Here is a 14,386-nt window from a genome sequence, read left to right as displayed (position 1 = left end):
TTTACGTTTTTTTACGTTAAAGAAATTAGCAAAACATTCTGAAAACCTGTTTTTGCTTATTCATTATGTGGTATTGTGTGTAGATTGATGCGGGGGGGGAACTATTTAATCACTTTTAGAATAAGGCTTTAACCTAACAAAATGTGGAAAAAGTCAAGGGGTCTGAATACTTTCCAAACGCACTGTATGTGAAAACAGCGCGCTTCTAGGATCTGTGGTTAAAAAGATAAGGTCCTAAAAAAGGGCCTCTGGGCACATGCCCCAAGTTTAGATAATTGGCCAGACAAACTTAGTCATCTAAAAATTGTTCGCTGACATGGCTAATTGAGTGACTGTCAGTGACTGACAAAATAAGAGGAAAACCTGCTGATGCACAACCACACTTTTAACTTGCACCTTGTGTATTCTACTATTCTAACGTGCAACAGTAAGTTCAGACCCCGACCGAGTTCCAAAAAACCCCACACATAAGCGACTGCTTATGTTGCTTATGCCTGGAGCCGGCCCTGGTAGTGACTTGGTACTGATACGCCATCCAAAGTGTAATAATAACTCCACCATGCTCAAAGGGATACTCAATGTCTGCTTTTTTCAAGTCTGACTGTAACACAACAAAATGTGGAAAAAGTCCAGGGTTGTGAATATTTTCTGAATGCACTGTATATCCCCCAGAACAAAGGGCCAAATGTACAACCATGCTAAATGTTGTTCCATTCTTGCAGTTACATTTATATCCACTGGAGGGCACCATCAACTCACTAATATTCACTGAGATTGACAGAGACAGACAGTCTTCTGTTTCATTATAATTACGGTTTTATCCAGACAAACCAGTTGACCCAAGATGTGTACACATAACAGAACACAAAATGTATTAACACACATTTATACTTTGCCTACACGTCTTTTGTTCCATCAATTTCTTAGTTAAGCTCTGTGCTTTGTGCCTCTCTGGGGTAGCCTTGTACTAATGATAACACAGCAATAAATTACTTATATAAAATAAATAGTGAAATAGTAGCAAAGAAATCTAATATTCACATGTAAAAATTAGATTTCATCGTCTAGGACATGTTCATATCCAGGGCACTCACGCACGCACGCACACACACACACCACAATAGTGTGTTTAAAGCGTTTTGAGAAGTGCACAACTACATCCAGTGAGCACTGATGAGTCAAAATGGTCACGGTTCATAAGTGTACATTCAAATAAGACATTTGGTGTGTTCAATAAGCTACAATACAGTTCTATGACAGTCTTGTTCGGAGATTATAAAGACGTTCTCCATGTAGAAATTATGGGGCTACACATTGGCTGCCTCCCAGGCTTTGACACAATGTCTGGAGTCCCTTTGCCAGATGCTATCCATTTGGAATCTCTCTTTCTCTCTCTGTGTCTCTTTCCTCACTTTCCCTTCTTCTCTCTGTTGTCTGACAGGCCCACTGATTCCAACACAAACAGACACATCCTCTCCCCTCCTCTCACTCCCCTCTCTAATATACTCCCCCTCACTGGGGAAAGCTCTCAGTTTCCTCCCTCCTTCCAGTGCTTTACGCAATGGCCTCCATCTTAATGATAGGGACTATAACAAGAAAGCCATTTAAAAACAACAAGGACCAAGTTTTAAAGGCCTACCTCTTAGTAAAACGATGTTTGTGTGACCCTGCTACAGTATGTCCTAATTATTTACAGATTATCTTTGTGAGCCCATATGTCCAGTTTCTCTGCCAAAGAGCTTCATTGGTAGATAAAGGCAGTATTGATGCCACTTTATCACCATGTAGTTGAGTAAGTTAGTGCACATTCCCAGAAGAGCTGTAAATAATTCCACTCGTCCTTTTAGGGCGAGTCAGTCACATCCCGTGTCTGGGAAACTCCTGTGCTGTTGGACCTGACCCTTCCACCTAACTCATGTGCCAGGATAGAGGGTACAAACTGCCTCCTGGAACTCTGTGTAGAGAGTAAACACTCCTAAATGTAATCATCTTCCCCCTGTCCTGTAGGGAGCAGCTGTACAAGTAAAAACCATCATAGGACAACACAGTGCAGTCGGTGGGAGACAGTGGACCTGTCGGCTCGCCACTTGGTTTTCCTCTTCTTCTTCAGGCTCCTCTCTGGAATCTGTTGCCTGGGTGTGAGAGAGAGAGAGAGAGAGAGAGAGAGAGAGAGAGAGAGAGAGAGAGAGAGAGAGAGAGAGAGAGAGAGAGAGAGAGAGAGAGAGAGAGAGAGAGAGACAGAGAGACAGAGAGAGAGAGAGAGAGAGAGAGAGGCTCTCATAGCTTTTGTATCAAATAGACAACCCTTCTCTAAATAGTCTGTGGCGGTAACATACCTGATTACTCTAACTAACTCGTGGAACGCCTTGTCAACATTCATGGCTGGGTCCTTAGCACTGGTTTCAATGTAAGCTATCTGTAAATCAAAAAGCTCAGAATTGAGTATGGAGATCAAACAATATCTGTAGATTACATACAGTTGCAATACAATGTACCTGAACCCTTTGGAATTACCTGGATTTATGAATAAATTTTACATAAAATTTGATCTGATCTTCATCTAAGTCAGAACAATTGGCAAACACAGTGTGCTTAAACTAATAACAAACAAATGATTGTATTTTCTTTTCTTGTCTATATTGAATACATAATTTAAACATTCACAGTGTAGGTTGGGAAAAGTATCTGAACCCCTAGGCTAATGACTTCTCCAAAAGCTAATTGGAGTCAGGAGTCAGCTAACCTGGAGTCACTGCTGTCCAAAAAAAGTTTGCAAAGGTCACCTGGATTTTCAACAGCGCCACTGGCAAAATATTCTATGGACAGATGAAACTACAGAGGGAAAAAAGGCACAGCACACCAACATCAAAACCTCATCCCAACTGTAAAGTATGGTGGAGGGAGCATCGTGGTTTGGGGCTGCTTTGCTGCCTCAGGACCTAGACAGCTTGCTATCATCGACAGAAAAACAAATTCCCAAGTTTAGCAAGACATTTTGCAGGAGAATATAAGGCTATCTGTCTGCCAATTGAAGCTCTACAGAAGTTGGGTGATGCAACAGGACAACAACCCAAAACACAGAAGTAAATCAACAACAGAATGGCTTCAACAGAAGAAAATACGCCTTCTGGAGTGGCCCATCCAGAGTCCTGACCTCAACCCAATTGAGATGCTGTGGCATGACCTCAAGAGAGCGGTTCACACCAGACATCCCAAGAATATTGCTGAACTGAAACAGTTTTCTAAAGGGGAATGGTTCAAAATTCTTCCTAACCATGTGCAGGTCTGATCCGCAACTACAGAAAACGTTTGGTTGAGGTTATTGCTGCCAAAGGAGGGTCAACCTGTTATTAAATCCAAGGGTTCACATACTTGTTCCACCCTGCACTGTGAATGTTTACACGGTGTGTTCAATAAAGACATGAACATTGTTTGCATGTTATTCATTTAAACAGACTGTGTTTGTCTATTGTTGTGACTTAGATGAAGATCAGATCAAATTGTACAACCAATTTATGCAGAAATCCAGGTAATTCTAAAGGGTTCACATACTTTTTCTTGCCACTGTACATGTAAAGTTCACACATTCACTCACACTGTGTTTACTAGCCATCTCCCTCCCCTGATCACTGGGTATTTTACGTAAGTGCAGCAGATCCACTTTGTTGGCCACAAGAACCATAGGAAAGGATTCCCTAAAAAAAATAAGGAAAATAACAATGAATAAATGAACGAATGGATGGATGGACAGAGTAATAAATGCATGAATGCCTGAATAATGGAATGCAGGATTGACTGTTGTCCTGGCCACGGCCACCAGTGGGAAGTTAAGTAGTAAATCCCACCGGTCCTTCACCCTGAGGATGAGTTGATGGAAGCGGTCCACATGTTCAAAGCTGGCCTTGTCTGTGACAGAGAACACGATGAGGAACCCGTCCCCAGTCCTCATGTACTGTTCCCTCATGGCACTGAACTCCTCTTGGCCTGCTGTATCCAGAACTGCAGAGACAAACACATGCACGATCAGACAGGTCCCACATATAACATCTACACTGATAACAGTGTTATGAATGATCCTGGTTATTCATAAATACGTGTAACTGTGTGCTGATCCCTCACATCTAACAATGGCAGCACAATAATGCTCTCCTTTTTTTCTCTCCTCATAACAGAACATTCCATCTTGTTCTTTAGTACATTACAAAGGTTATTTCTGGGGGAAACGATATAGTACTTTTGGCCAGGTTAACAGGTTGTGCTTCTTATTTGTAATGTATGTGCTATCTATAAATCCATTTACCGTCCAATATGGCCCACTGGGCATCAATCTCAGTGTGTTTGAGGTAGGAGTCCTCGATGGTGGGGTCGTAATCAGGGACAAAGATCTTCTGAAAGAACTGAATGGTGAGAGCACTCTTCCCCACTCCCCCATCCCCCACCACTACCAGCTTATACGTGGGGAGATTGTCACTGGGAACAGCGCTCGTTGCCATAGTGACAGCTATGCTATACCTGGAACACAGAGGGAAGACGGAAGATGGTGTATGTCTGACTGATGCCATTTAGAATGGGCTTTTTGCCCCTCTCTTGCTCTGGACAAAAATACATGACACAAATCACAAATGAAATGGCACAGGTAATAGTGTGGTAATAGATCAATATACATCTTAAATGAATATTATAAAAGCAGAGATCCTTCTTTTTCACTGCAATGCATAGAAAACATGGTCATTTATCTTCCATCCCTTACATGGTTGCTTACTCACTGGGCCAAAACAGTATCATTCTTATGTTGGAATACCCACTCTTTTTTTCCACTGAAAACATCAAACACTCAAACAAGGCTGAGGTCTGTACTGTAGCAGTCTAGTCCTTGTCTGCTGTATCTTTACTGACGTACTTAAGTCAGGGAATCACCCACCCACACACACACGCCATGAGTAAGGAAACCTAGCCTGCAGCTCCATACAATGGCACTGGCCTAACAGGATGAGGTCACACAGAGAGTTCTTCCTTCCTGCAGTCAACAATGGCGGGAAGTGGATGGTTTCCTTTCTCAGTGGATACTGTGGCCTGCATCGCTGGCCGGAGCCGGAACGGAACCCAGATACTTGTGGAACTTACAGGCCCTCCAGAACAATATTGTAGCCAGAGAATGGGACAAGGGCAGACCAACCAGTAACAATTCTCAGTCGAACCTGGGGCCTGAGGAGACCTTATGATCTGATTTGTCCCCCAAAGTGTTCAGAGCAACAACAAAAGCACTTTTTTTTTTACATAAAAGGCTGTAAAAACACCAGGAAATCAGCTCCAAGTGATTTTAATTTAAGAAATCTGTTCCCAAGTATTCCCACGCACAATAGAGAGACATGTGATCTTATACAAACGACAGCGAGTTATTAAATTACTGTTTTATATAACATTATAAAACAGTAATTATAACATTATATATTTTTGGGGTCCTTGTGGACAATTTGTAGTCTACAAATGATTTGTAATTATGTTCCAGCCCCCGAACACCAGCTCAAGTACAAATCGTCCCGCGGCTGAATTTAGTTGATGATTTAAGTTATTTTTCAGTTATATGTCGTCAAATGCTGTTCTAATCGCATATTATGTAGGCCTACCTACCCAGCACATCCTGTTGATCGAGGACTATGTTGTCTGGGTGATTCCTTATTTCTCAGACACACTTCGCGCACACATACACCTCATTTGTGATCAGTCAGCTCTGTGATTCATAAATCCCCATTCATCTGTGATTCACAAAATCCCATATCCCCACTGAACAGTTTTGTTTTTATAGTGCCAAATTCGATCCCATAACAAAGTTGAACAATTCTTTGCTTAGGCATAACCAGATAAAGTGCGATTCGGTATTGTAAAATGCCTCGCCATACCATATTATTCCAAGGTATAATCGGACGTTCACACACATTTCAGTAGGATACAGCCATCCGTGACTTTACATCTGAAAACACCAGACATCCCAAAACATCGCAATATGTCGTAGCCGATTAAATAAAATAGCTTACCCCAATATATTTACTGTAAAGTCGCTTGCATGAAGTCACATTTCATGCCTTCTCATGTTGTGAAGCTGACCTCATTCAGAGCTGTACATTTATATCAAATCTATTTCATATCACAGCTGCTGGAAAGTCCAGCATCTGCCACAAAAATGTAACAGTTACTTTGCGTTGCAACAGCTGATACGATAGGTTTGCTTCACGCGGGAGAAGGGGGGTCAACATTTGTTATTTTAGCGCAAATAAGCCCTTATTTGAATGATTATAGGTCCCATTTAGAGTTTGTCGCGCTTAATTTAAGTGCTTCAATTATTGACTTTCAATGTGTTATGGTTTTAACCTGCCATTTTTGGAGGTAAAGTATAACAACATTTGAACAGCTTCCCCTTGTTGTAGAAATGGAGCGTTCCATAGTGACTCAAATCCAGATGTGACCATATAAAAATAATTATATTTTCAACCAATGTATAGCCTATTGCTTATTTACAAAGTATCTATAAACTATCTACAAAAACGAATAAATAACTATTTATTAACAACTTACAAACTCCCCATTAATCATTTTAAGTGGGCCATACCTTATTGTTACTTACGTGTTACCTAAAAGTGGGCAGTTCTAAATGGGAGTGTACAATAACGGGGATCACTATCAAGAGTTTCTGCGTTTCATTTTGAAACTATATACAATAATCCAGTTATTACCATTAATCTCAAATAGAAGTGGCATGGACATCGAATTGGCCACAAGATGGGAGTATAGGATATTTATTTGCAAAAGTAACTACATGTTTACTAAGCTTTTAATATATCACACACAAACTACATTCATGGAAAAATATTTGAAGTTACCTACAATCTAATAATAATAATAATAGTATTCATATTTCCCCCATTTCTCACAATGTAGGCTGCGCGCGTGCGTGTCGTGAAACCTGCGCCTCAAATGCCACGCCTACTAGTTTGACAGACATCAACCCCCGTTCAAAAAAATGTGTTGTGGAGTTCACGCCATGTTTCGTTGATGCCCCATGGTTTATGCTTCAGCGATATAAATGATAAACGTCTTCAAACGGGGTTGTCTTTGAATTGAACTACAGTTTGGGGACCGCGGAAAGGAAGTTCTGTTTTTTTGTGTGTGATCATACCTACCTGCCAGTGCTTGCCTTGCCCGCATTACAATGGTTGCGTCCTGTATTGACGTTTGCCTGGATCCATCATCGCTGTGGTGCTGAAAAGAAACGAACCCGTGCGGCCGTAGCGAGTGCATGCTGCTGCGAACGATGAGGAGGTTTCTGTGGACCTGCAGCGGTTGAATTGCACCACCTCGCCCACTTCTTGATTTTATCCCTCAAAAAACCTGGACTCTACCGGCGCAGTTTATGAAGGTAACATTAAGCAGCCTGCATAATAATAACGTCATGCCATGGTTAGCTTGCTAGCTTGCATAGCACAGCTGATGTAGCAAGTTAGCTAACTAGCTGCCCATCTATCCAGAGACAGTATAGCTACACTTCTGCGTTAGCTGATGCTAGTCTTAGTGACAGTGACAAGTATGTGATGGCCTGGTGGCTAGCTTTCTAGCTAGCTAACATCAATGTGTTGTTATTTTTCTGTCCCTGTCATATGCCAGTTGACAGGCTTATGGGCTACAGTTAACTAGAATGGAACCGAACAGAATAGAGTGTGCACTTCTAACCTATGTCTGGTTCTGGGAGGGAGTGCAGGCCAGGGGAGAAGGTAGAGGCTAAATATATGTCTGGGTCAATAGATGGATAAACCTCTTTCTTGAATCAGTACACAGAGAGACCCCACTGATTCTGATTACAGGCTACACACTGTTTTAGCTGGTTGACATAATGAACTCCACTCAGAATTACATACAAGTCTTGTTTGTCTGTAATAATGCTGTTAAGACACATTCATGTCGTATTCATGCTGCTGGATGCAAGACCCCATGCTCGGTTCCTATCACAAGAAATATGGACGCTCTAGTTTAGTGCACCGACTGACTTGATAGAAACACCAGGCTTCTAATCTACCTGCTGCTACAAAGGAAGGCTGAGCGAATAGAGCTTCACAGAAATGGCACCGTCCCTGGAATCTATAGAATCCCCACTGATGTCATCATAATATTCCCTCCCCTGCCTCCTTGCTGACCATAGTGGAATATAGAGGAGCAGCCATTTGCTATCACACAATCTCAACTGTCTCTCTCTCTCTGATAAAGAGCTGCAGGGCTATAGTGGAGAATGACGAGAAAGAGTGGAAAGAAGAGGAGGATTGTATCCTACCCACACGGCTCCATCTCTCTCCATCTGTCCAAAGCAGCCTCACATTTTTAGAGACTGGGTCAGTTATTGTCAAGTGCACGGCTTTTTTTGACAGTGCAGTGAATGAGAGTGATGGAGTACATGGGATTTTATTGGGGAGAAGGGGGAGTGTGCTGAAACAGATGAAACCGAGCAACGGAGTGTGTGCTGCAGACAACGGAAAAGTGTGTGGTAAATGACAAACACATATGTGCTCATGAAGCTCTAAAACAGGATGAATCACTAGGGGGTCTACACTGTAGTGTCCCTACCTCCACATTTCGGGGTGGTGAGTTAGTAGCTACACTGCTGCTGGGTCTAAATATCTGAATGAATGAGATGTGTAGCAACAAATGCCAATGGAGCTTTAAGAATGGGAGAGGAGGAAGGAAGGAATCAGGGAGAATGAGAATGGCCTCAAAGGGGGTTCTATCAATGGCAACGCTCTCTAACCTCTAGCTCACAGCCATCGACAACATAATTGTGTTTGTTAGGCTATTCATCATTATGCTCAATTCTGTGTGGACATATGTTGCAAAGGAATGCAGCTGATTTAATTTGCGACCCAGAATCCTTTTCAGAGTGAATCTCTTCTGTCGTGAACAATGTTGTTTAGATTTGTGCCCAGGGTTAAATGGCTTGTTAGCTACTGTTGGCTTTAGCCTCACAATGTTAAGAAGGCTTACTAGACCACGCACGGAAACCACGCACGGAAAAAACTGAGAATAGTGGAAAGAGAGAAAAAAAGAGGGCATACGCTCTCTAGTGTCACGCATGAGTGTGTGATCTGTGATGCATGTGTGGTGCTCCACAGTTGATCTAATGATGGTAGCCCTCCAAATGGCATCCTATTCCCAACATAGTGCACTAATTTTGACCAGAGCCCTATGGTGAATATATGCCATTTGGGACTCAGATGTGGTGACTGAGGTCTGCAGAGTGGAAGATCTGAGAGGAAGGGGAACTCCCTTTGTGTGTGGAACATAACCTACCAGGGTTGTGTTCAGTAGACCACACTATAGCAAAACGTGTTGAAACGAAAATGAGTGTTTGTTATTGGACAAGTCCAAGCAGTCCCTCCTTGTTTTAGTCCATTTTTTTCCTGTTTCGTGCCTAATGAACATGACCCTTGTTGTTTGTACTGTATTCTCTTGGGGGGAGAGATGTGTCTGAAATGTACACACAGCATGCTAATCCAGTGCTGGAGTGGGTGGGAGTGTTTCAGGAGCCAAGGTTTAATAAAACGATTATGTCCCTTAGCTGTCATAACAGTTTATTGTACACAGATGCTTTGAAGAAGGAATGTAGCCTAAGTACACAAGATATTTCTGCTTTATAACCCATAGTTATACCGTGTCAGATATGTAATGCTGTCCTGTTGTACTTGGTGTGAAAATACTAAGACAACGGTAGGTCATTATATCACCTGATTGATCTGTAAAGCAATATGTAGCCTACTTTATTCAGGAGTTAGGTTACTAACTTCGGTCTAGGGCCTAGGAGTTGCATTGGGATTCAAGGTAGCTCCTCTGCATTTGGCATGGTGTCTGTCTGGTCTCTCCACGCAGCTCCAGCAATCCAGAGCTGTGGCTCTATTACTGAAAGGTCACTCAGCCCCAGAGACTCAGCCTATGATTTGAACTCTGTTATGGTGGGTGGTGGTGTTGGCAGGCGAGCCAGGTTGGAAGCGGGTTACACTGACACTGACACACAGTCTGTCTGTTCCCATCCCTCAAGTTCATGGTTATTGGATGGACCCACCCCACACTCAAGGCTAGCTGCCATGGCCATTCACTGCCAACTTCGTGTGGTTGTCCTGGATGCTATGGTGACAGAAAGTGCAGTAAACAAACACAGTGATAGACAGTAAAGGTCAAAGTAGGTATATATGGATCAGTATGTTTATTAGGATTCTACTGTGACTGTTCCATGTGTTGACATCTGCACACTGGAGGTGATGTTTTTGGACTGCAACTTTGTTCAAAGAAGGGCCTACATTGTAAATAACCTTAGTCTAAACCTGAGACTCATTGGGACATTTGACCTTTTTCTATTGGTAGGCGTAAACAAAAACGGTCATGTCCTGAATAGACTTGAGTAGATAATAAGGTCTGATTCAGGCCAGGACAGCTGCACTCCCTAGATATTGTTTAGGCCTAGTTTGACCATTTCATTCAAGAATTCAGAACATGGAAACCATAGACAAAGTGCATGTGAACTGTTAAAAACACATTTAAATAATGGGAAGGATAAACATGATAGAATAATAGCTAGTAGGTTTTGAAGCGTCTGATCCCCCTGATTTAACCTCTAACTGTGAGAAGTGGGGACCCGTGACAGGGTATTGGCCCATGTGGGAGTTCTGGAGACGGGTCCAGTGTGACAACACCGTACAGCGACTCAGCGTGTCTTTGTGTGTTGCACTGTGACATTCACAGGAACACCATTGTCACTGACAAAAGCTCTGCTGCTGGTGTGGCCATTGTTTATTTTGGGACCTTTCTGAGTGCAGTCAATGGATGATGACATGCAGGAAAAAGGTCAAAGGTGATATAGCCTAGTTAGTTGTTTTAAAACAATTTCTATGTTTCTGCAGTCACTTTTCTCCCTAAAATTTGATATGATTGTGAAATATGATTTTAATAAGTATTTATCACCCTTCCCCCTGTTATTACAACTTTATAACTCAGAATTAGGCCTAACAGCATCCATCAGAGAGAGAGAGAGAGAGTGTGCATGTGTGTGTCTGTGGGGACTCTGGTGGGGACGTGAAGACAGCTAACCCTCTTGGGGAAGTCCTCTTTAGTGTGTGTAGCTCTCTTCCTCCCAGCAGCAGTGAACTGGGTCATGCCTCACTGAATCCTTTCATTGTACTGCAGCCTGACTGTAAGAGCATGGACCATAAAGGATCAAGGGCCTTGCATCTGACGGGGATCTCTTTCTAGATATTACTAGAATGAAGTATGTATGACATCATCAGCGTCAGTCACAGATTTAAGGAGGAGTGCGTTGTCTTTCTTCTTTTTACTTGACTCAATTATGCCGTTGCCGACTGTTTAAAAAGAAAAATGAAAATGAACAACATCTTGAAAAATGGTATACTGGTGTTGAAGAGGAGGTTAACCATTCTCCATTGCAAATTTTTTATTTAACTAGGCAAGTCCGTTAAGAACAAATTCCTACCCCGGCCAAACCCTCCCCTAAACCGGATGACGCAAGGCCAATTTTGCACCGCCCTGTGGGACACCCGATCACGGCCGGTTGTGATATAGCCCGGTATCGAACCAGGGTCTGTAGTGACACCTCTAGCACTGAGATGCTGTGCCTTAGACCGCTGCGCCACTCTGGAACAATGTAATGTATTTAAATGCAGTATAATATAAGGTCCCTAACCCTGCTGTTTTGTTTCTCTGTGTTGCAGAGCCAGTGTGGACAGTAATGACCTCACGCTCCCGGTTGCCAGCTGGCAGTAACGACAATGTCCGAGCATCAGAGCTGGCACAAGACAGGCAGCACACAGAGGTGGTCTGTAATGTTCTTCTGCTGGATAACACAGTTCAAGCCTTCAAAGTTAACGTAAGTACTGTACTATACTACTCCCGGCATCTACACTGACTGTACAGCCATACATCTCACCATAGAAAATGACTGGGTTAGGGCCTTCTCTCTCTTCTCTAGACCAGTTGTCTATCAATAGGCTACGCAATAACCAAGTAGGCCTATAAAGGTAAATTAGACTTTGTTTAAAGGGCAATTCTGCCACTTTTCAACCTCATATTCATTACCTCCAGAACCATACCAGTGTCTGCATATGTGAAAACGGCGTGATTCTATGATCTGTAGTTAAAAAGATAAGGAATGTCTTTAAAAAAATGCTTCTCTAACATCACAGGGTAGGATTAAAACTAAGAAAAATTGTGATTTTCGTAACCTGCAGTGAATTTCTAGCCAGAGGGAGGGTATTTTCTTGCTCCCCACAAATCTTAGTGTTTAAAAATGTCATCGGGTAGAACTTTTTAACTTAAATATTTTTCTACAATATGTTTTTCACATACAGTGCATTCGGGAAAAGTATTCAGACTAGTGATGCACCGATATGACATTTTTGGCCGATAGCGATATCCGATATTTTCCTTGCCCAAAAAACAATACAGATATTTAAAATTTTAGCTCCCTTTTAAGCCTTCTAGTACAGTTAAATAGTTAACACACACACATGGACTCAGCGGTCTAAGGCACTGCATCTCAGTGCAAGAGGCGTCGCTACAGTTCTTGTTCGAATCCAGGCTGTATCACATCCGGCTGTGATTGGGAGTCCCATAGGGCGGTGCACAATTGGCCCAGCGTCGGCCGTGTTTGGCAGGGGGTAGGCCGTCATTGTAAATAAGAATTTGTTCTTAACTGAATTGCCTAGTTAAATAAAGGTTACACACACACACCACACTGACCAAAAAGGTATTTTATTGGCATTTATGTATGTCCCCATTACCAGTAAAACATTATCAAAACATATTTATTTCACTTATTTGCTGTGCTGTTTCGTGGTTCATTTGTTAAGTTGTTTCATTCTCAACCAGGATTTCTATGGAACGCCGTTTGGGTCTTTGCGTGTCAAAAAATATCATATTTAACACTACTAGACGTGTCAAATAAGCTTGTTGACCAATCAGGACCTGAATATGACTGCACGTCACCTAATAATTTAACGCGTTCATACATTTTTTACGTAGTTATTACACATTGATTACACTATCACTCGTATTTAATATGTCACAACGATTCATATATACGTATATATATACGTATGCTATGATGCTGGTAAAGTTGTCTCGCACACCTACAGTGCTGGTCATTTAAAAAAAAGCTAGATAGCTCATGGATGCGAACAATGTTCTTCCCCAAAAACATAGCAAAACGACATCTGTTTCAGTAGCTATAGTTAGCTCGTTAACTATATAGCTAGGTGTCATCATCTAAAATAACCCTAATTTATAAGACAGTTCTTATTTGATTAATGGTGGTCGGACCCATCTATGTGAAGCTAGCCACAATAAGGATTAGCCACAATAGTGGACTTTGCTGTTAGCCTTCAAAATAAAAGTATGACAGAATTCTACTATTTGTATTCATTTGCATCACTGTCAATGACATACTTTTATTCTGAAGGCAAACCGCAAATTCCACTATTGTGCCTAATCCGTATTGTGGCTAGCTTCACAACACATAACCCGGTCTGGTCGAGCCTCATTAGCCAGATAAAGCTAGCTGGCTGTTTATAACGTTCGCTTTGGGCAACAGGGTTAAGTAGCTGGCTAGCTATTTATTTTCAAGAACTTAAATTTCAATAGGCGAACAACAAGTGGCAACCTAGCTAATACTTACAAGGATTCCTAAATCATTGCTAAGAATAATGAAAATGACTGCAGTTTCTACATGGTCATTGTTTTCAGGCAGGTTGTATTGGTGCTAGCAGCTACCCCAGAAGTTGCAGTACAACAAAGTATGCTTTATTACCAACGCGGTATTGTAAACACATCGTTCGTGGCCGGTGTTTGCTTGTTTGCAGACTTTTTTGTACAACTTTGACAGTGCTACTGAATCTTTTTTGACACGCAAAGACCCAAACGGCGTTCCATAGTATGTATGTCGTGAAGCTAATAGCAGTGACGCTATTACTGTGTAACTCTGGTAGGGCAACTTCTGAAAAATATCTCACTTGGTAGTGTGTACCGGTGCTCGACCAGTCGGCGAAAGCCAACACCACCCACGGCAGAGAACGGTTGATTGCCAAGGGCAATGAATGCCATTATCTTGGCTTTAATCGATTTCGCCTTTGAGTTGTCTCTCTGAAATCGTGTTACTCTTTCAAATGACTGCTCGACTTGTTGACTGCTCAATCCACACAGCAGTCATTACGTCATGTACCTACGTTATATAGGTATGCACGTCAGCTTTGACATCGGTTTTGCACTTCCGCGTTAAACTAGACATCAAGATATGTTCACCGATATATCTGCATCCCTAATTCATACCCCTAGACTTTTTCCA

The 14,386-nt window shown here is 42.0% G+C and overlaps 2 protein-coding genes across 6 annotated transcripts in view; one reads left to right on the top strand and one right to left on the bottom strand.

The window, feature by feature from the left end:
* Positions 1–870: 870 nt before the first annotated feature.
* On the bottom strand, positions 871–6,175 carry LOC112253803 (ras-related protein M-Ras). Its single transcript, XM_024425799.2, has 6 exons — positions 6,036–6,175; positions 4,301–4,512; positions 3,846–3,999; positions 3,596–3,695; positions 2,337–2,416; positions 871–2,132 (listed from the first exon to the last, which is right to left on the bottom strand). The coding sequence occupies exons 2-6, from the start codon at positions 4,491–4,493 to the stop codon at positions 2,033–2,035; spliced, it is 627 nt and encodes a 208-aa protein (XP_024281567.2). The 5' UTR covers positions 4,494–4,512; positions 6,036–6,175; the 3' UTR covers positions 871–2,032.
* Positions 6,176–7,006: 831 nt separating this feature from the next.
* LOC112253877 (tyrosine-protein phosphatase non-receptor type 4) overlaps positions 7,007–14,386 on the top strand; it is a 40,873-nt gene continuing 33,493 nt past the window's right edge. For all 5 annotated transcript variants that reach the window (XM_042324075.1, XM_042324074.1, XM_042324073.1 and 2 more), the window contains exons 1-2: positions 7,007–7,414; positions 11,760–11,914. In XM_042324075.1, the coding sequence (XP_042180009.1) occupies positions 11,777–11,914 (138 nt within the window). In that variant the 5' untranslated portion in view covers positions 7,007–7,414; positions 11,760–11,776. The remainder of the gene's footprint in view (positions 7,415–11,759; positions 11,915–14,386) is intronic.

This window comes from Oncorhynchus tshawytscha, linkage group LG07 (assembly GCF_018296145.1).
Source record: "Oncorhynchus tshawytscha isolate Ot180627B linkage group LG07, Otsh_v2.0, whole genome shotgun sequence".
In the NCBI taxonomy this organism is placed as follows: domain Eukaryota; kingdom Metazoa; phylum Chordata; class Actinopteri; order Salmoniformes; family Salmonidae; genus Oncorhynchus; species Oncorhynchus tshawytscha.
This window is presented reverse-complemented; position numbering and strand designations above follow the sequence as displayed.